The sequence below is a fragment of the Aegilops tauschii genome, chromosome 1 (genome assembly GCF_002575655.3).
Source record: "Aegilops tauschii subsp. strangulata cultivar AL8/78 chromosome 1, Aet v6.0, whole genome shotgun sequence".
Taxonomy (NCBI): domain Eukaryota; kingdom Viridiplantae; phylum Streptophyta; class Magnoliopsida; order Poales; family Poaceae; genus Aegilops; species Aegilops tauschii.
In genome coordinates this window covers 47667311-47687976 of record NC_053035.3, presented here as the reverse complement: position 1 = coordinate 47687976, position 20666 = coordinate 47667311, and the positions used below count along the sequence as shown (strand labels likewise).

Sequence of the window (20666 nt, the reverse complement as noted above, 5' to 3'; positions counted from 1 at the left end):
CGGTGGACGCCGGCTTCGCCCGGGGCGCGCTCCGCGGCGAGGCGCTCGTCGCGTACGTCGGCGCGCTGGCGGTGGCGCCGGGGGAAGGCGCCGACAGGCTCGACCACGCCGTCACCGCGGCACAGCTGGCAGCGTTCGACCGATGGAGAGGCAAGACCGTCATCGTGTCCGCCGCGCCTGCAAGCCGCGCTGCGACTCCCAAGAGGACGACAAGGGCAAGGGGCCAAGACGATGGCGGCATGCTGCTCTCCGCGACGCCACGTGCACGCCGTGCAACTACCCCCAAGCGAGCAAGGCCCACGGGACAAGACGACGGCGCCGGCGGCTCCGCCATGGTGTTCTCCGCGACGCGCGTGAGCCGCACCACAACCCCGAGGAGGGCAAGGGCAAGGGGGCAAGACGGCGGCGACGCCTCCGCCGGCAACCGGGTCATGACAAGGTGCGCGCGCGCGGCCGCCGCGGCGGACGCGGCCTTCGTTCGGAACGTGTTCCGCGGCGATGCGAGCGTGGAGCACTACGCCTCCGCGAAGGGCCTGACGCCGCATGCCGGAGCCGAGCGGCGCGACCTCGCCATCGCCGTCGCCACGCCGCAGCCGAGGGCCGTCGCCGCGTGGAGGGGCGCCCCAAGCCTCCTCCCCGACGAGCAGACCGCGACCCACGACGCCACCGAGGGCGCCGCGAACGCCAAGGCCAAGATGATGGCAAGATCGACGGGAGGCGAGGACTCCGCCGGCGACCCCGGCAAGTGGAGGACGACGAGCTGCATCAGCTCAAGGGAGGAGAACTCGGGGTGCGAGGACGACGTCGTCGACGACGATGATGCCACGGGATCGGAGTGCTCCTCCGAGGCCCCGTCCCATGAGACGACGGTGAGCAGCAGCAGGTGGAAGGATCGCGTGATTTTCCTGCAGTTCATGGCCATCGTTGTGCTCCTCTGCCGGCTGACGATGGAGTAGTATCGACATTAGATGATCTCGAGCTGAAACAAACTTCTCATTCATATGCGTTTGTGTGTGGTTCGAACGGCAGACGAGCTGTAGGATCCATCGCTGGCTGTCTTTTTGATGTCATTTATCCGCACTTTATTAGTATGAAAAACAGCATTCGAGACCACTAAGCTAAGCAACGATCATCTCTGGTCGAGCTTCTGTAGTAATGTTGTGAAGGTCTCGAGCTCAAGTCTCTCCTCCATTTGCACTATGTTGGTATGAAAACATCAGTGGAGATCAGATCACTACACCAAACAACCTTCATTTTCATCGAGCTAGTGTGGTGAAAAAGATTGCAAAGCTGTCCTGCATGATTGCAAAGCGAATGCGGCTTGAAGAAGGAAGATCGTATCGCTGCTGCGTTTCAGAACTCTTAATAAAGGACGCAGAGCCGGCAGGCGATCTTCGCAGCAACATTTTGGTTTTCGAACGTGATGGCAGTAAATGGTTGCAATGCACAAGCTGACAAGAAGCCACACACAAGTACTGTGAGGGAGAAGATACGGGGGCAGCAATGGAGCTTTGATCTGATCGGGTGGGGTGGGTGGATGTAAAGTAAAGCAGATGCTTCTGCACCCTAGCTATCTGCGCCTGTGCAGCAGCAGCAGGGGGGTCAAAAGTTGCTCATCTTTGGCCTGGGTGAAAGTCTGAAAGAAACAAGAAACAAGAAAGAAATTTTATCTCTTTGTTTGTGTTGAGAGAGACGGGAGTAGCAAAGACAGAGCAACCACCGCGATTAATGTCAGATTGCAGGTTCAGTTCATTGAAGCAAAGCCAGCAGCAGGCCACACACACACACACACACCACGGCAACGACGACAGGTGGTCTTGTGAAGACGATCGCATTTTCTTTGGCATGAAACTGTGAGTAAAAAACCAAGGGGTAGGGTGTTGGAAAGACGTTTCACAAAAGCTACACTACACTGTTTCACCGTGGATTGATTGCTGACATGGTGCCATGACCCATGAGTCCATGAACCAACCAACCAGCGGACCGGCTGCTGCTGCTGCAGCAGGCGCAGACAGGAGTTGGGAGGTGACAGTACTATGTACCATGCCTTTTGCTTTCTGCCTTCCCCTTGTTTTGAAACGGACGCATTTTCTTCTTCTGGCTTCTTCACATCTTTTGCTCATTGGCAGTTGCCCAGCTGCGGCAAAATTTCGTGTTTTGACTCTTTTAACAAACAAAATAAGATCCGACCCCGGCTTAGAATTTTTTTTGGGATTTGACCCTTTTTCCTACCGTACCCCTGGCGGTAGGGTACTTATCCGCGTCAGCGCGCGGAGATGGCCGCCGTCCCCTCCGTCGCACCCTATCGCCAGGGCACCTCCGCCAGAGCCCCTGGCAGTAGGGTCCGGGCAGTTATTTCCCCCGAAACCCCCGCGCCCCTGCCCATCTCCCCGCCCTTCCCCCTCCCCACGTCGGCAGTTCCTTTTTCTTCCCCAAGTCGCCCCTCTCTCCCTCTCTCATCTCCTTCACTCCCCCCTCGGATCTTCACCGTTTGTTGACCGTTTTTGCGGATCGAGATGGCCCCGAAAAGAGAAACGTAAACTCCTCCAATCCCTCCAATTAGTTTTTGCAAACTTGCTTCCGATTCGACGCATTATTTGCTTGAAATCCCTCATGTTCTTGAATTTAGATTGGATTTTTTTCACCTAAGATTGTTTTAGCTTGATTGTAGTTGTAGTTCTTAGTTCTTTAGTAAGTAGTGTTATTGAATATGAACTCTAATCAATAGTTCATATGTTAGTGTGAAGATGAACCCTAGTTCATAGTTTTTTTTGTTAAAAAATTTATGATGTAATGCATGTGGGAGGACTTGATAGTAGTTTTATGATGCATGTTGATATGACGATATGAAGATGGTGTTTGAAGATAATACATTCAAGATGAATGTTGGAGGATTTTTTTTTATGATATGATGCATGTTGATATGATGCATATTGTAGTAAACAAAATATATATGATGCAAGTAGTGGATTTGGTTGGTATGATATGGTATGATTTTGCATTTGACACATCTTGATATATGTATTTTATTTATTTGATCCATATGTTTAGGTCTGCAACAGTGGCGCAACCATCGCCCATTCATCTACAACACAACCCGTTCGGCTTGCCACTTCCGTACGTGTACGAGTCCTTCCCCGAGCTTCTGCAGCCGGTGACCGCTTTTTCAGACGAGTTCCTACAGGAGACGAGGGCAGTGCGGTGGCACGAGAGGGCAGAACGGATCGCCGACGATGTGAAGTGTTTGTCGCTGAGTGTGAAGGAGTGGAAGAGAGTGAAGGCAGAGATGGAGGGAGATCCAACCATCTGCCGTGAACGCCGGGAAGCGACCATTGAAGTTGCCAAGCAGCACTCCAACTGGGAGCTGCACAATTTGGGCCGGAGGATCTACTTCGAGAGCAATGCGGAGGAGAGAGCCAGGATGCCGCCCCCAAGTGCATCGGCGTTCGATATCATCAGCTGGGGAAGGGCGGAGGCGAAAACTCCTGAACCGGTGGATCCGCTGCCGTATCTGTCTCCACGACCAGGCCTAACATACGAGGGGGGGGGGGAGGTTTATCCAACCTATAAACATGTCTATTGGATGTGCATCTATGTTTTAGTAGGGGTTGTCAAACTATGTGGACAAGTTTGCTATTTGCTATTTCCTACTTATGAATCTATGTGTACACTGTTTGATATTTGCTACGTGAAACCTTTATTAATATGTGAGCTCATATATTGCTGTCATATTTGTAAAACGTGCTGTGATATTGCTGTCATATTGAAATTGAAAACAAGCAACCAAATGAACTTGAAAAAACAAACAGAGGACCCTACCGCCAGGCGCCCTGGCGGTAGGGTCAGATAGCCTACCGCCATGGGTCCTGGCAGTAGGGTGAACCTACCGCCAGGGCACTTGCATATTTCGTTACAGAAGGCCTGTACGGCAAAACCCTGCCACACCTTACCGCCAGACAACCTGGCGGTAGGGTTAGACAGCCTACCGCCAGGCTGTCTGGCGGTAAGGTACTTATCCACGTCAGCGCGCGGTGACGGCCGCCGTCCCCCTCCGTCACACCCTACCGCCAGGGCCTCTGAAAGTAGGCTGTCTAACCCTACCTCCAAGGGCTCTGGCGGTAGCAAAAGGGTCAAATCCCGAAAATATTTCAAAGTAGGGTCAGATCCCGATTTTGTATGTCAAAAGGGTCAAAACACGAAATTCGGCCCCAGCTGCCTCTCGTCTGATTCCTTGGCAACACTGCCCGGATGGAATCTTGCTTAACCTCAACCTCCATGGGGATGGAAAAAGCTCTCCTTTGGAGTACCATGGGGATGGGGCTGAGAGGGACAACGGTTCACTTGCACGGACGGATGGCCATGGCCGTATATAAGAGCAACTCCAATGGGGCGACCCATTTCGTCCGCGCGCGTTCGTTTGGGTCGGCGCGGACAAAAGTGGCGGCCCAACGCGCCGACCCAAACTCAAATCGTGTCCGCCTGGCGTCCGCGCCGACCCATTTCCGGCCCAAAATTGCGCCTGGAATGCGTCGGCGCGGACGCGCCGCGTGTCTCCTCGCCGTCCGCCGCGTCCCTGGCGGCCACCCAACCGCCACCGGTCGTCTTATTTATGACGACCACCGACAGCGGGCCCACGCGCCAGCCAGTGCGCGCGTCCTTTTTTAACCACGCGTGCGGCGGGGTCGGCCTCATCCACTTCTCCCGTCCACATCTGGCCCCCACCACTCCCTTTGCTTCCTCGCCGGCGACCGCAAACCCTAGCGCGCGCCATGGGCCTCTTCGGCAGCAGCAATGGCAAGGGCAAGGGCACCCCCGGCGCCTCGTCATCGCGTGCTCCCCCTCCCCCTCCACCGCTGGCGCGTTTCCGCCCTGAACGCCGGCGCCTGCACATCCCGGTGCACCAAGCGCGGTGGCACTGGGAGTACAGGCAGCCCCTCTCCTACCCCGACGTGACGCTGCCGCACCGTTGGCATTTGGATCCAAACCAGATCCCTGTGCCGGCGGTTCCACGGACCCAGCGGGCGCACGACGACGAGGTGCGCCGGCGCCGCGCGCTGCTCACGCCGGAGCAGCGTCGGCTGCCCGAGTACGCCGCCGACTCTCCTAACTGGGAGGCTTGGTTCGCCCTCGAACACGAGGAGCAACAGCGCTGGGGTGTCGACGCCGTCCCGCCGCCGTTCCCACCGCCGCCCCCGGAGGTAGAGCCGGAGGACATGGAGGCGGAGGCGGAGTACCAAGCCGCCCTCGAGGAGGCCCTGCAGCACGCGCTGGAGGCTAGCCGCATCGAGGAGGACGCGCACTGGGATGGGCTGGAGCAAGCCCTTGCCCTGTCGGCGGCGGGGGACTCCGTTCACACCCCGCTCTTCGTGCCGCCGCCTCCACCGTCGCCGCCCGTCCAGCCCAAGCCGGAGCCGGAGCCATCGTGTAAGCGCTCCCCGCCTCCACCCACTTGGCCGGAGGAGGCCTACTCGTGGACGGGCCAGTACCGCGAGTGGGTGAGCGCGCCTCCCGTCCACTTCGCCGCGACGCCGGAGGAGGAGGCGGCCCACCTCGAGCGATGGAAGGAGCACTGGCTCCGCCAGGAGCAGGCCGACGGCGAGGAGCAGATGCGCTACGAGGCCATGCTCCAACGCGACGCGGAGGCGCTCCGGCTCGAGGAGGAGGAGGCGGAGCGCGCGCGGCTTGCCGCAATGCCGCCGCCCCAGCAGACGCCGGAGGAGGCTGCCCTGGCAGCGTACCAGGCGGCGTTCGGGTGGGCTGGCCCTGCTCCGGTCTTCATCGACCTCACCGACGACGACGGCGGCGTCGAGGGCAAGGTCGACGACGTCTAGTGCAGCGTGCGGGGCGGCAGCAGGCGGGCGCAGACTTTTTTAATGTTTATTAGATTTAGGTGGACTTTGGCCGGCGTTTGACCGGCCACTTTATGTTTAATTATGTTTATTTATGTTTATTTCGTGCAACTTATTTTTTTTCACGCCGGCATATTTGGGTCGGCCTCCCCGTTGAACGGTCAAGCCGACCCATTTTAAAATGCGGACGTGCACGTCCGCCTGGCCGGCCCAAACAGATAAAAAGCGGACAAAGCACGCGTCCGTTTGAGTCGCCCGTTGGAGTTGCTCTAATGCCAGGTGGGTAAAGTCAGGTAGATAGCAGCAGGCCACACACACGCAGTGAAGTTCACTGAACCAAATTTACACTGGTTTTGTAAAGGAGATTCACAATTCTTAAGTGCTTGCTTGAAAGAGACAATATTTCCCCCCGTTTAAAATCTCACCAGAGCACCACCAACCACTGTTTCACCGGTGTAGCCATGAACCCACCCGGTGCTTCCGTGCTTGAGATGGATGTCACACGACCCAGCCAGCAGCAGGTGCAGACAGGACAGGAGATCGCCATCTTGTGGCAGTTCCTACCACGCTTTGGTTTTGCTTTCTGATGAAACGGATTGCTTCTTTGTTTGTGGCAGACCCCCTTCCCATCTTTTGCTGATGGCAGAAAGAAGCCCGGTTGCCTCTGCTGTGATCTGATCCGCAACAGTGCCCTGATGGAATTTTACTTCATGTCTGATCAATCCCCAGCAAGCACGGCTGCATGCCACCAGTCAACAGCGAAATCTTTCTTTGATGGTGAAAAAAGTAGTAGTAGTAGTAGAATGCAACGACATGGGACTACTTTCTTTTATGGTGAAAAAAGGAGTCGATTGGTATCAGTTCCATGTGACTAATACAGTATCATTGCTAAAAAAGTGCAAATGAAATAAAATTGACTGGACATCTTGGTTATAATCTGACGGGGTAAAAGCATCTACAGCCGCCACGATGAGTTAATAACTCGGACATTTCAACGCCCGCGGATGCGTCGGGCACGCCTCATATTTCGCTTTTCACATTCACGTATCTCATACCTGGCACCTTATGTCCATATTGTACATACAATGTGAGCTATTCTACGTGATCAAACAACGGCAACAAAATCGGCTGCAAACGGACATTAAACGAGCTTCACATCATCCAAAAGATCATCTGAGTTCGTCGCCAAACAAGTTCTTAAACGTCAACAACTAAAACCAATATAAACAAAAGAGGAGGTGTGGGATCACCACTTTCGCACTGGCGCGGAGTTGCCGGCAACGCTGCAGATCCGGAGCTGCCCCCCGGTGTCCACCTTGGACTACTCCAAGACAAAGCGGAGGGCCAACTCCTCATCGTACTCGAGGTCGGAGTCGGAGTGGCCGCTGGAGCTCGACATTGCTCTCGATTGGATTGGAATGCGGGAGGGGAGAGGACAGGACGGAGCGAGAGAGGCGAGTGGATGAGCTAGGGTTTGAAGCCGGAAGCCGGATTAGCGATTTTGTGGGACAACTGTGGGGTCGGTGGTGTGCCAGGCCTATCAGGTGGACGCGCCTAGGTGTGCCCTGTTCGCCACATATTCGCCCTAGATTTGGGCTGCATACAAGAGGCGCCAGAGAGCTCCGACGTTTGAGGCTAGTTTGAGACGTCTGAGTGAGTTGATTTTTTGTGCCCGGGCGTTTGAGATATGGGCGTCAGGCTGCAGATGCTCTAAGGGCCTGTTTGGTTCCAAATAAGTCACCAACTTATAAGTCGAAAAGTGAAAGTCACCCCAACTTATAAGTCATAAGTTGCTTCACCCCAACTTAAAACTTATAAGTCACCCCTTTTGCGTGGGTCCCACCACATTTACATTAAAAAACAGAATGAGAAGGTGTGGTCAGATGACTTATAAGTCAGGTGACAATCAAACAGGCGTGACTTATAAGTCACTGGTTTTAAGTCACCTGACTTATAAGTCAGGTGACTTATTGGAACCAAATAGGCCCTAACATTAATAGGAGTAGTTGATCATACGAAATCAATCTTGTGTGCTCCAAGCTCAAAGTGAATGGCATGCATTGTTCATACCTCATAGTACAAGGCCCCAACTAACAAAATCAGAGGCAGTAAAAGAGGCATCTGCATTGTACAGTACTACTACCAATGCAAAAAAGAAACTCCGAAAAAGACAAGAAACTTTCCCTCTTTCTTTCTGAAAAAGAAAACAACCACCTTCCTTTTGCTCTCACCCCACAAGATTTCAGAAAACTTGACTGCACATTCTGGGTTGAGAGGGACAAAGAAAAGTTCTCCTTTGGCGCAGTGCCATGGGGCTGAGAGGCACGGCAGTTGCACTTGCACGGATGGATAGCTAAGGCCGCAAGTAAAGCCAAGTGGGTAAAGTGAGATAACAGCCGGCCAAACACACGCAGTGAACCAACCAAAGATAGTGCATTGGTTTCGTGGTGAAGAAGATGACAACTCTTATGAAGCGCTTGCTTGAAAGAGACAAGATTCTTCAGGCGTTGTTTACATGACACTATTTCACCGTTAGGGTGTTGGAAAAACGTTTGAAATCTCACTAGAGCACCACCACTATTTCACCGCGGAATTTCCTTTCACCGCTGGCGCTGGCGCTGGCGCTGGAGCCATGAGCCCACCTGGTGCTTGAGATGAAGGTGACACGAGCCAGCCAGCCAGCCAGCCAGCCAGCGGACCGGCTGCTGCTGCAGCAGGTGCAGTCAGAAGATGAGAGGTGTGGCAGTTCCTACCACGCTTTGCTTTCGCTTTCGCTTTCTGATGAAACGGATTGCTTCTTTGTTTGTGGCAGACCCCCTTCCCATCTTTTGCTGATGGCTAGGCCGGTTGCCTCTGCTCATCTTGGTGTGATCTGAGCCGCAACAGGGCCCTGATGGAATTTTACTTCGTGTCAATCCCCAGCGAGTACGGCCGCATATACCACCACGCAACAACGGAATATTTCGTGGTGAAAAACACTAGGAGTGTGACATTTTGACGGTGGATTTCACTCGAGTCGCATCAGTTCCAGGTGATTAATATCATGCTAACAATGTGGAAAACTCATAACCAGATGGGGTACATGGGCAGTACTTGATCATGAAAGAAGGAGAAGCAATCTTCTGCTTTCGAACTCAAAGTGAATGGCCCCAGCTGACAAAATCAGAGACAGTAAAAGAGGCATCTGCATTGTACTAGCAATGCAAAAAAGAAACTCCCCCTCTTTCTTTCTGCAAAAGAGAACGACCACCTTCCTTTTGCTCACGTAGCCCTTCCCTCCCCCCCGTCTCACTCTCACCCCACAAGATTGCATTTTGGCATATGGCCTCTGTTCCCGTCGCCTCACCCCTAAACCCCAACCAAACCCCTCCCTCCGCGTCTCCACAGAGCTCCTTCGTCCCCGTCCACGGCCGCCTGCTGCTCGCTCGCTCTCCGGTGAGGGAAAGCCATTCCTCCTTCCCCCTTTCGAGAGTAGACGACGCGAGGACGCGCGCGCTAATCGTTTCTTGCCGCTGCAGGGTGGTGACCATGGCGCCTGCTACTCTGTCGCCGGAGGAAGGAGCGGCCGCCAAGAACGTCGGCGAGGGGCACGGGAGCGACGCGGGAACCCCGGCGAGGAGGCTACGGTCCTTGCACCCGGACGTGGCGGAGCTGCTCCAGCGAACCCGTGACCGGCGGACCAGGAAGGCGCGCGTGGCCAAGGGCGGGGAGGTAGGGCGCGCTCGGTACGACTACGTGTTCGAGGAGGAGTTGGAGGGGGAGGAGGGACTCCCGGCGCCGCCGCGCCTGGTGTGGGCCAAGGTGAGGGGCTACCACTGGTGGCCGGCGCAGGTGTTCGACCCGGCGGACGCGTCGGCGCTCGCGCTCGGGGAGCGCCGGAGGCGCGGCGCCGCCCTGGTGGCCAACTTCTGGGAGCGGACGTTCGCGTGGGAGGCCGACCCGGCCGCGCTCCGCCCGTTCCGCGAGGGGTTCCCGCGCTTCGCCGCCGTGGACCGCGCCGACGTCCCGCGCTGGGGCGCCCGCAGGACCATGTCCCCGTTCGCCTCCGCCGTGGACGCCGCGCTGGGCGAGGTGTCGCGCCGCGTCGACTTCGGCCTCTCGTGCGACTGCGCCATCAGCCGCGGCGTCGCCAAGAGGCAGGTGGTCGACAACGCTGGCGTCCGGGAGGGCGCGCACGGGGCCGTGGTGGACACCGCCTTCGCCAGGGACGCGTTCCGCGGCGAGGCGTTCGTCGAGTACCTCTCCGCGCTCGCCGTCGCGCCGCTCACCGGGGCCGACAGGCTCGAGCTCACCGTCGCCACCGCGCAGCTCAGGGCCTTCACCCGCTGGAGGGGCACGAAAGGCCTCCCCGCGTACACGGTTTGGTATGGCATCCGCGACATTGCCGATGGCGCCATGGGTGCCACGCCGGCACGCCGTGGCCGCGCCAGTGGCACCGCCAAGAGGGGAAGGCCGAGGGGCGACAGTGCCGATGGCAAATGGAAGGACTCAAGGTGCGTCACCTGCGGCAGAGCAAGAGAGAGCGTGGAAGACGCCCTGGAGGTGGACAACTACGAGCCGACCACAAAGATGGGGAAGCTCATGCGCAGGGCCGCACGCCGGATGTCGCTGTCGCCGCCGGTGAACCGCAGAGCCGACCGTGCCACGCCCACGCCCACGCCCACTCCTCCGGCGAACGCTGGTGTGAGGATGGCAAGGTGCGCAAGCGCTGCCGCTGCTGCTGATCATGCCGCTCAGCTGCATGACGTCCCTGTCACCACCGCTGCTCCTCCTCCGGCGAAGCCGCAGAACGGCGGCCTCAACAAGGACGAGCAGCCTCGTCTGACCGGGCTGCTGCTCAACTTCACCGGCCCGACCGCCGTCCCTCCGGCGACCGACCTCATCGAGATCTTCAGCCGGTTCGGGCCCGTGGTGGAGGCCAGGCCGGAGGGATTCTCCGTCGCCGTGGTGATCTTCGAGAGCAGCCTGGATGCCGCGGCGGCGTTCGCGGGCACGGCCAAGATCGCCGCCCTCAGCCCCAACCTCATCAGCTTCCGCCTCGCCTACTCGCTGTCGGCTCCCGCGCAGGCCGATTCTCCGCAGAGCCCGATGAACGCCGATGAGATGGATCACCTGCTTGATGAAGCCGAGGGAATGGATCTCCTGGACCTCCTGGCAGTCGAAGCTCTTCACTAGCTGGCTCACTCAGGTTTTGCATTGCAGAATCACTCAGGTTTCTTCAGTAGCTCATCCCTGACAATGTAGTCTTCTTCTTGTCTGCATCATGACATTGCAGCCTTGCTGTTCTTGTGTTACATAATGCCAATGTTGTTTTTCTCTTGCAGGTTAATTATTTTGGATAGGAGGAGACAGTGGAAGAGTTTACATGATCAATGCAAGCAAGGAATTTTTGGATCACTAGGTGATGATAACCTGTAGCAGGAAAAATAGTTCAGGAAGTAGTCAGTTGTGTTGCATCCATGTGGAGTGGTGAAGTACGATCATCACACATCAGTTACATCTTTTTGGCCCGTCTTCTAAAAATTGTTGTTTAATGATTATGTTAGTGACTATGTCTGTGGTGCAAACACATCCTATCTATCCATTTGGAATTTGGACTGCTGCTGTATTGCCTGCATTATAAGCTGGGTCGTTTGATCTAAAATTTGTAGCAGAAATTTGTTTCCATTTTTTTTTTGGCGATGAAAAATTGTTTCCATGTTGTGTTCAATTTTTGTCTGAAATGAATGATTATACCAGTCAACGCGTTTAGATTCTTGTTATCCATATTAGATACCTTGGTGATTGGTGTATCAGTGGTAATCCAGAGAAGAACCCAGGCTTATCTGCTCTCGGTGAATAGTAAATTCAAAAACGAATTCAAAATTTTATTTAAAAAGATTAGGCATCCAAGATGCTCGGGTTCGTGGCCGTTCTTTTTTTTTTTGCCACGAGCTCCTCGGATGTCATTTGACCGTGAAAATTTGCATGCACCTGAGCGTCTTGGATGATTAAAAAAACTAGACGATACCTCCGCGCGTTGCTGTAGGAATATATGCTAAAAACAAAAATAATAGAATACTCCTTCAAATAAATGTTCAGATAAGAAAACATTTTTGAGGAACCTATGTTCGGGAAAAATATGAAGCATGAAGCACATGTAGTGATATCCTTAAGATCATGTTTAGTAGTAGAACACGGGTATCATGTGGCAATACAAAAAATTAGTTGATATAGCTATCATAATATATTACACTTCGCACTGAATAAAACATTCATTTACCCCAAAAATACCCAAGCCTCTATTTCAGGCAACGTTTTTGCTCTAAGGTTAACCCACTTGTGTGAAAGTGACCCATGGTGAATTGTGTACATGACACGTGCTATTATTTTGGTAAATGGCTGTGTACAAAGGCCTTGTGTGTTCAGAAGTTTGTTTCAATTTTTTTGAATTGCTGTCACGTTTCTTTTGGTGGGTTTAGCAAATTTTGTTACTTGTGGGCCATCCTTCCACTTTGACTGGATTGCGGAAGTTTCCTTCGGTGGTTCGGTGCCACTCTATGTTAATGTAATCGGTACCGCTTTCATCGTGAAATCTAGAGTCGCTCCGGTCCCTGATCGGTGCCGCTTGGGCCTCGCTTGATGGTTCGCCGGAAGGTTCGCGTGAAATCCTTCACCGCTGTTTTTACCTACATAAAAGGCCCTCCTCCCTCTCGATCTAGGTCTCCATCGCAGTAGTCTGGGTCGCAAGCATAGTACAGGCCTCGGGACGGTGACTGCGGGACGGTGACTGCGGAGGCCATGAGCGGCGGAGAGCACGGCCATGCTGTCGGCTCCTCTGCTCGACCTGGCGGTTGCAGCATGTTTCTCGCGGCCGCCAGACTGCCGGTGACCCACCTAGCGTCGTCACAATGGGGAACTATCGCCTCGGGTAGGCTACCGCCCGCAGTGACGCGAGGAGGTGCTCTGCCCCTGCTTGAACTGTAGGACGGCGAGGTCACAACGGCTGCGTCATCTGCTTCGGAGAGGGAGCCATGATGAGCGGCGACGTCAAGTCCTTCTTCCAGTAGAAGAAGACCCACACCGGGGCGCGGGCAAGCAAGCCCACCGACGGCGTTCCCAAGAAGGCGGTGCAGCACCACCATCGGGCGCAACTTCTCCACCCGACACCAGGTAAGCCCTATGCATGCCCGGTTACAAGTCGGCCGATTCGTGTGCCGCCCGCATCCCGTTCACTGCTGTAGTGCTGACATCGGCATGCTTCGCTTCTCTCCAGCCCTCCCGGTAGCCACCATGCCACTGACGACAATCCCATGGTGGTGACGACGTGCAGTCTATCCCTGTTGCGTGCCCGACGCCGACGTTGATGGTCGCCGCCAGGAGGCATCCAATCGACAGACGGTGCAGGAGACAGCCAGCGGTGGCTGAAGTTGGAGGCGGGAGCGAGCCGCGAAGGAGGAAAAGGGACAGGGAAGAGTAGGGCGAGGTCATATGATGCCGCCTCTTTTTTTTAGAAATGATGCCCCCTCTCAATTATAGTATTTTTTGCACGGTGAGGCTATCGATTAGGCTCTATCGCGTCGGTGCTCGATTTCTCTCTCGGTTGGTGGATAGTAGCAAAGAGAAAGAAGAAGAAGGAAGCATGCTAGAGGCCTGCCGGAGACGGACAGCGCCAGCCAGAAATCCGGCCAGCTGCAGCCTGAAACGATGCCCTCGATCCTCTCCCTGTCTGTTTCCCTCCTCCTTTCATCGGGCGCGGTGTGTTAGACATGTTACATGTGTGGTCGGCGGCCAAGGAGTTCTTGATGCGCGGTAGGACAGGAGCCGTGTGCACCCCCCCTTGACCACGCAAAGAGCACAACCAGTGGGAGGCAAGTCGTGGGAGATGGACAGGGATGGGCCTGCGTGCCTGCGTTTGTCCTCCCGGGGACGAGGTACGCTGCGGTGCATTCATGCATGCTTCACCCCTTCCGACCCATCTCGGACGGCGCCACACTGTAGTACCAGTCAGTCATGACGAGACCGGCAGCGCCTCCGCGTGCGGGCAGTACGCTTTCAAGATCCAAGATCCAGTTGTAGTTCACCGCAGGCGCCATCACCCAGCGCTCTCCGTCAACAAGAGCACAGACAACAGCACGTACACTAGGCCGATGTGCTGTTCGTCCTTCAAGGTTAGCTGCAGGATTATCCGGCGAAAACCAGTCATGTACACACGGGCTACTTCCATCTGAAGGACAGACTGTTGTTTGCGGGCCGTGTGCTATTAGCTCTCTCTCTCTCTCTCTCTCTCTCTCCTTTTGCTCTTTGATGTATTTCTTTGGTACGTGTTTCATGCATGCAGCTGTCGTGCTACTCTGTTTGACTTCTTCAGTTTGAAGTATGAGAGAAATCAAATTCCTATGTACAGTGAGCCCTCCAATTTGCACAAATTATTTATGCATCTTTTGATGTACTTGAGGTGCAGGAATGTATAAGCAAGTTTGATAATGCACAGAGAAGTACTCCCTTTGTAAACTAATATAAGAACGTTTAGATTACTAAAGTAGTGATCTAAACACTCTTATATTAGTTTACGGATGGAGTATAAGAACGTTTAGATTACTAAAGTAGTGATCTAAACACTCTTATATTAGTTTACGGATGGAGTATTAGTTAATAACATGCGGAGCTCAATCTAATGAATCAAAAAATGAGCGTTGAAGCAAGAAAAGGCCAAATCGGCCCTTCGAAGAAAAAGGCCAAATCATTGGAGCCGGAGGGAGATCAACTGCGCTTTTAGGTGGCATTATTATTATTCGAGTCGAAGTGTGGATATAATACTAATTTACTGTTTAAGGGTTTAGCTTTTGCGGTATCATGAATTTTCGCTATTTTGATGAGACTTGATTCTTGTGCGTCAGTAATTCAATTTATTTTCTTAACTGGGCTGCTTACATAATGGTGAAAGGGTGCATTAATTTATGTTCCACATTTTATTTTATCCATGCAAAACTCCATGTATTATTACAATTTGAGAGGTTTTTCTCTATCATCAATTCACAAACTTAAGTGAAAAAATTATATTGATTCCGGTTTGAGTTGAAGATCCGATCTCTGTATTGAGAAGCTACCACGAGGTTGACCGGAAGGCTTCTCCGTCGCCGTGGTGATCTTCGAGAGCAGCCTGGATGCCGTGGCGGCGTTCACGGGCACGGCCAAGATCGGCGCCCTCAGCCCCAACCTCATCAGCTTCCGCCTCGCCTACTCGCTGTCCGCTCCCGCCGCGCAGGTTGAGTCTCCACAGAGCCCGATGAACGCCGATGAGATGGATCACCTGCTTGATGATGCCGAGGGAATGGATCTCCTGGACCTCCTCGCAGTCGAAGCTCTTCACTAGCTGCCTCGCTCACTCAGGTTTCTGCTGCTCATCCCTGACAATGTAGTCTTCTTCTTGTCTCCATCATGACACATTGTAGCACTTCCTGTTCTTGTGTTACTCAATGCCAATGTTGTTTTTATCTTGCAGGTTAATTATTTTGGATATGAGAAGACAACGGAAGAGTCTACATGTTCAATTCAAGCAAGGAATTTTTGGATCACTAGTAGGTGATGATAACCTGTAGCAGGAAAAATAGTTCAGGAAGTAGTCAGTTGTGTTGCATCCATGTGGAGTGGTGAAGTAGTAGCATCACACATCAGTTACATCTTTTTGGTCTGTCTTCTCCTTCAAAGTGTTGTTTCACTTACTATATGTTACTGAGTTATCAGTGGTGCAAAGACATCTAAGTCGATGATGATTTATATCCTATCTATCCATTCGGACTTTGGATTGGTGCTGTATTGCCTGCATTCGAGCTAAAATTTGTAGCAGAAAGTTGTTTCCATGCGGTGTTCAATATTTGTCTGAAATGATTATAGCAATCCATTATCCATGTGCTTAGAGACTTGTTATCCATATTAGAAACCTTGGTAAGTGGTGTATCAGCGGTAATCCAGAGAAGAAGCCAGACTCACATGCTCTCGGTGAACAGTAAATAAAAAAAAATTCAAAAACATCTCAAATGTTTAGGCATCCAAGATGCTCTGGTGATCTTTTTCTTGCCATGAGCTCCCTGATGTCATTTGACCACGAAAATTTGCACGCACCGAGGCATTTTGGGTGCCTAAAATTTCATATTTTTACTATTGTTTTTGAATTTACTATTCATGGGCGGGTATAGATGAGGCTCTTCTCCAAATCATCTTTGTCCATGCTTTTACTTTCGATACAAATAAATGTCAGATTGCACACCTTAATTCAATTTGCCACGAGCTTCTCGGATGTCATTTGACCACGAAAATTTGCACGCACCCAAGCATCTTGGGTGCCTAAAAAATTCAGATTTTCTTTTCTTTTTTGATTTTTCACTGTTGTTTTTGAATTAAATGTTCATGGACGGGTGTAGATGAGCCTCAACTCCGAATCAGTGGCGGAGACAGGGGGACCAGCAGGGGCCCTGCCCCCTAACATCTGGGATTTGGATCACTAGTAGGTGATGATAACCTGTAGCAGGAAAAATAGTTCAGGAAGTAGTCAGTTGTGTTGCATCCATGTGGAGTGGTGAAGTAGTAGCATCACACATCAGTTACATCTTTTTGGTCTGTCTTCTCCTTCAAAGTGTTGTTTCACTTACTATATGTTGCTAATGAACAGTGAAAAAATAATGATTATTTGCTGCTAAAAATCAGTCTTTCAATGGTTGGGCCCTGCCATCACAGGTTTTTTTTTCTTTTTTGTATTCACTTCCGTGGGGTTCTAAATTGAAAACACGAACACAAACGAAACCGTATTGAAAGTACATAAAAAAGGGGAGGAGTAGCTCTTGGTTTAAAGAAAAGGGAGGAGATGAATCGAATTTAGTCTCTTTCCTTTCTTTGATGATCTTCAACACATCTATTTGAATTCCCTGCGAGTGAAGGATTTCTATCCGTATTAACAACACTTGGCCCTAGTGATATATTTTTTCTGGCTCCGCCACTGCTCCAAATCATAGTTGATGCTTTTACTTTTGGAATAAATACATGTCAGATTGCACACATTAATTCAATGCATCACAAGTTCTAGCAACACCAGTAATTATTCCCGAGAAAATCTTTGCTCGAGCACAAGAGCACATTTACCTGAAGGGGCTTTATTCCTTCTCAACTTGCGAGCTTTCTGCAGACCCTGCATCGGTTTGCAAATGAGAGCAACCGATCAGTATCAAGTAGAATAACTTTTATACCTTTATCCGAAGAACCGTTCTTCTTCTTATCTGCCAAGTACTTCTTGCAGTCGCGCTTACATTGTCCTTTCTATTTGCAGTAGAAACATTCAGTCTCCTTAGTGGCTCTGCCCTTCTTCCTCTTCTGAGACACGGTCTTACTGGCGGCACTAGACTTCCTTTTGGACTTGCCCTTCTTCTTGGAACTGGCAGTCTTATTTTGGGAAGTGGTCGCCCCCTCAGAAATGGCAGACCCAATCGAACCTACACACCTACGTGGCTACATCTGCTGGTCTACCTAGGAGGGTCCCCACAACTTACTAGGTCCATACAGAGCCCATATTGTATCACGGTTACACACAGAAGCTACTCAACATTGAAATCGTGCAATCCCTTTGATACCTGGGTGGCCTTACCACCCAAAGACTACACTCCAATGACCCAATCAAAGCTAGTCCACCCAGATTGGTTCATTAATTAAGTTGTAATTAACTAGTCAATCATAAGGTTGTATGATGGAAATTAATTGTTATTTCCCAATCCATGTCATAGCAGCTAAGCATCTACTCAATGGTTACAAGGTTAGGGTAAGTTTGGACCTAAGTTGTCAACTACTAGGTTGTACATAATTTAACATCCTAAACTCACACACCTAACATGGCAAAACTACTATGCAAGAGAAATACTGGGTGATATATATGATCAAAGTGGTACTTGCCTTGTATTGACGATTCTTCAATAGTGATAAAGTTACTCTTTGTTCTCCGTACAAGCTAACGTAAGTAAAGAGCAATCATCAACAACCATACAATGCAATCAAACATACAACAAGTTTTGTGCATGGTGTCAGTGTCAGTGTGCTGTGAGATCATGTGTCAGAGTTAACTCATAAGAGTTTGGAAAACAACATAGTGGTTGTTAATTGGGGTACATGTGACATAAGGGTTCACATGCAGTTTCGAATAATAGGGTTTACCACATAAGGAGTCATGGTCTATGAATCTTGCATAGCCAAGTTCATGTTCAAGTTTGAAGACAATTCAAACTTGTTGACCTTTCATGAGTTTGAATACACTAAGTGTCTGGAAATGATTACTTGGTTGGCTTCCAGTTCAATTTGGATTTGCATTAGGGTTCATCTTATTTGAATTCAAATTCAAAATAGGTCACAATTTGATTTGGTTCTACTAAGTCAGATTGGATTATGAACCATTTCATAATTGACTAAGTCAATCCAATTCAAATACAATTAGTGCTTTCCCTACAGTCAATTACAAATCCAATATGATTACCAATGTTTATTTTGTTTAATTCAAGTTCAACTAAACTCAAATACAAATCTAATATAATTGCTATAGTTTATTTATTTGATTTTATTTTAAACTAATGTCAAATATAAATCCAATAGTATGACTAAGTTTATTTCCTTAATTTGAACTAAAGTCAAATATTAATCCAAGATAATTTACTATATACAAATATTTTTCATAATTTATTTGAATTTAGTTCGAGTACATCTTTCCCTATAGTCAATTATTAACTCCAATATAATTACTAGGTTTAATTCAATTCACTAAACCATTTTGCATTAGCTCTATTTAAATTAAACCTAGGGTTTTGAAGTTATATTTAAATTGTATTTGGATTAATTCTCATTAAATTCCTAAAGTCAAATAATGGTCCAAAAGTATTTAGTAAGGTTCATCTTAAGTTTTTGAACTTGGTTGCAAAAGGAATTATTCCATTTATATCTTTTATTTGGAAGTTAACCTAAATAAATTTTGAACTCTGGTTTCTATTGGCTCGGGGAGGTGTGGGGTGGCCGGAGGGCAATGTTGGGTCGTGGGGGTGCGGCACCGTTGCGGAGAACGTGGGGCGTGCGGGAGCGACGTGGGCATGAGGTTAGGGGTGACTAGGCTGCGGCTCGGGGTGAGAGAGAGAGAGAAAGGCGGGGCGAGCTGGGTTGCGGCTTGCTAAGCCGGTTAGGTCTAGGTGGGCCGCGAGGGTTTTCTTTTTTATTTTCTTTTTCTGTTTTCTGTTTTCTTCCTTTTCTTTTCTGTTTTGTTTTGTAAATTCAAATGGGCATTGAATTTGAATTTTCTTCCAACATAAGATATTTTGTAAATTCCAAATAGAATATTTTTGAATGTTTGAACTTTTTATTTGGGCATTTTGGGCACATATTTTCTGCAACTTACCTTTCCCATTTGAATTTGAATTTGGTTTGAAAACCAAAAGTGTCTCAAATTCATTTTAGAAAATTGGGAGGGGGTCATCATGTGATTTGGACTTATGGAAATGCTTTTCCATGCCAAACTAGATGCAAAACCATTTTTTTAATAATTCCCTTTGACTTTTGAATTGATTTGAAAATAAAACCAACTCAATCTTTTTAGGGAAATTATTTTTGCTTGGATATTCTTGGGGCTTATTTAGGAATTCTTTTTCCCAAGAATATTTCAAATGGCTTGGGTTCCTACAAGGCTAGCTAGGGTTTCAACTATCTCCACTGGGATTTCATCCCCTCTATGCAACAATCAAGCAATCAAAGTCATTTCCACTCAATCCTAGGCAATCATGGCTAATTACTAGAATTTTTTAATTCCCTGCGAAAATTTTAACATATCATATTTGGGAAAAATCTAGGATGTGACAGCTACTATGTCAATGAGCAACAATACAAGAAGGGAATATATTCGGAGTGGGATATTTTTGTGAAAACCATTCAGCTGCCTCAAATTAACTGAAAAGGACAAGTTATTTGCGAAGAAACAAGAAGGTGCGAGAAAGGATGTTGAACGTGCATTTGGAGTTCTACAACAACACTTCAAAATTGTGCCCGAACCATCATGACTTTGGGATCAAATAGATATCTATAACATAATGAAAGCGTGTGTGAGGGAATGGATCTCCTGGACCTCCTCGCAGTCGAAGCTCTTCAGTAGCTGGCTCACTCAGGTTTTGCATTGCAGAATCATTCTAGTTTCTTCTGCTCATCCCTGACAATGTAGTCCTTTTCTTGTCTGCATCATGACACATTGTAGCACTTACTGTTCTTGTGTTACTCAATGTCGATGCCGTTTTAACTCTTTTGCAGGTTATTTTGGATATGAGAGAAGACAATGAAAGAGTTTACATGTTCAGATCAAGCAAGAAAGTTTTTGAATCTTAGGTGATGATAACCTGTAGCAGGAAAAATAGTTCAGGAAGTAGTCAGTTGTGTTGCATCCATGTGGAGTGGTGAAGTAGTAGCATCACACATCAGTTACATCTTTTTGGCCTGTCTTCTACTACAAACTATTGTTTCACTTACTACATGTTAGTGAGTTATCTGGGGTGCAAAGACATCTAAGTCGATGATGATTTGTATCCTATCTGTCCATTTGGAATTTGGACTGCTGCTGTATTGCCTGCATTATAAGCTGAGTCGTTCTATCTAAAATTTGTAGCAGAAATTTGTTTCCATGTTTTATTTTTGGCGAAGAAAATTTGTTTCCATGTTGTGTTCAATTTCTGTCTGAAATGAATGATTATACCAGTCAACGCGTTTAGATACTTGTTATCCATATTAGAAACCTATGTAATTGGTGTATCAGCGGTAATCCAGAGAAGAACC

General features: G+C 50.0%; 1 protein-coding gene across 1 annotated transcript; it reads left to right on the top strand.

Annotated features, from left to right (window-relative positions):
• The first annotated feature begins 9151 nt into the window (after positions 1–9151).
• On the top strand, positions 9152–11506 carry LOC120969518 (uncharacterized). The gene is made up of 3 exons (XM_040396764.2): positions 9152–9284; positions 9368–11061; positions 11174–11506. The coding sequence occupies exon 2, from the start codon at positions 9378–9380 to the stop codon at positions 11022–11024; it is 1647 nt and encodes a 548-aa protein (XP_040252698.1). The 5' UTR covers positions 9152–9284; positions 9368–9377; the 3' UTR covers positions 11025–11061; positions 11174–11506.
• Positions 11507–20666: the final 9160 nt, after the last annotated feature.

Excerpts from the sequence above, each read along its gene's own strand:
- LOC120969518 (XM_040396764.2), top strand. The coding sequence starts at position 9,378 with ATGGCGCCTGCTACTCTGTCGCCGGAGGAAGGAGCGGCCGCCAAGAAC.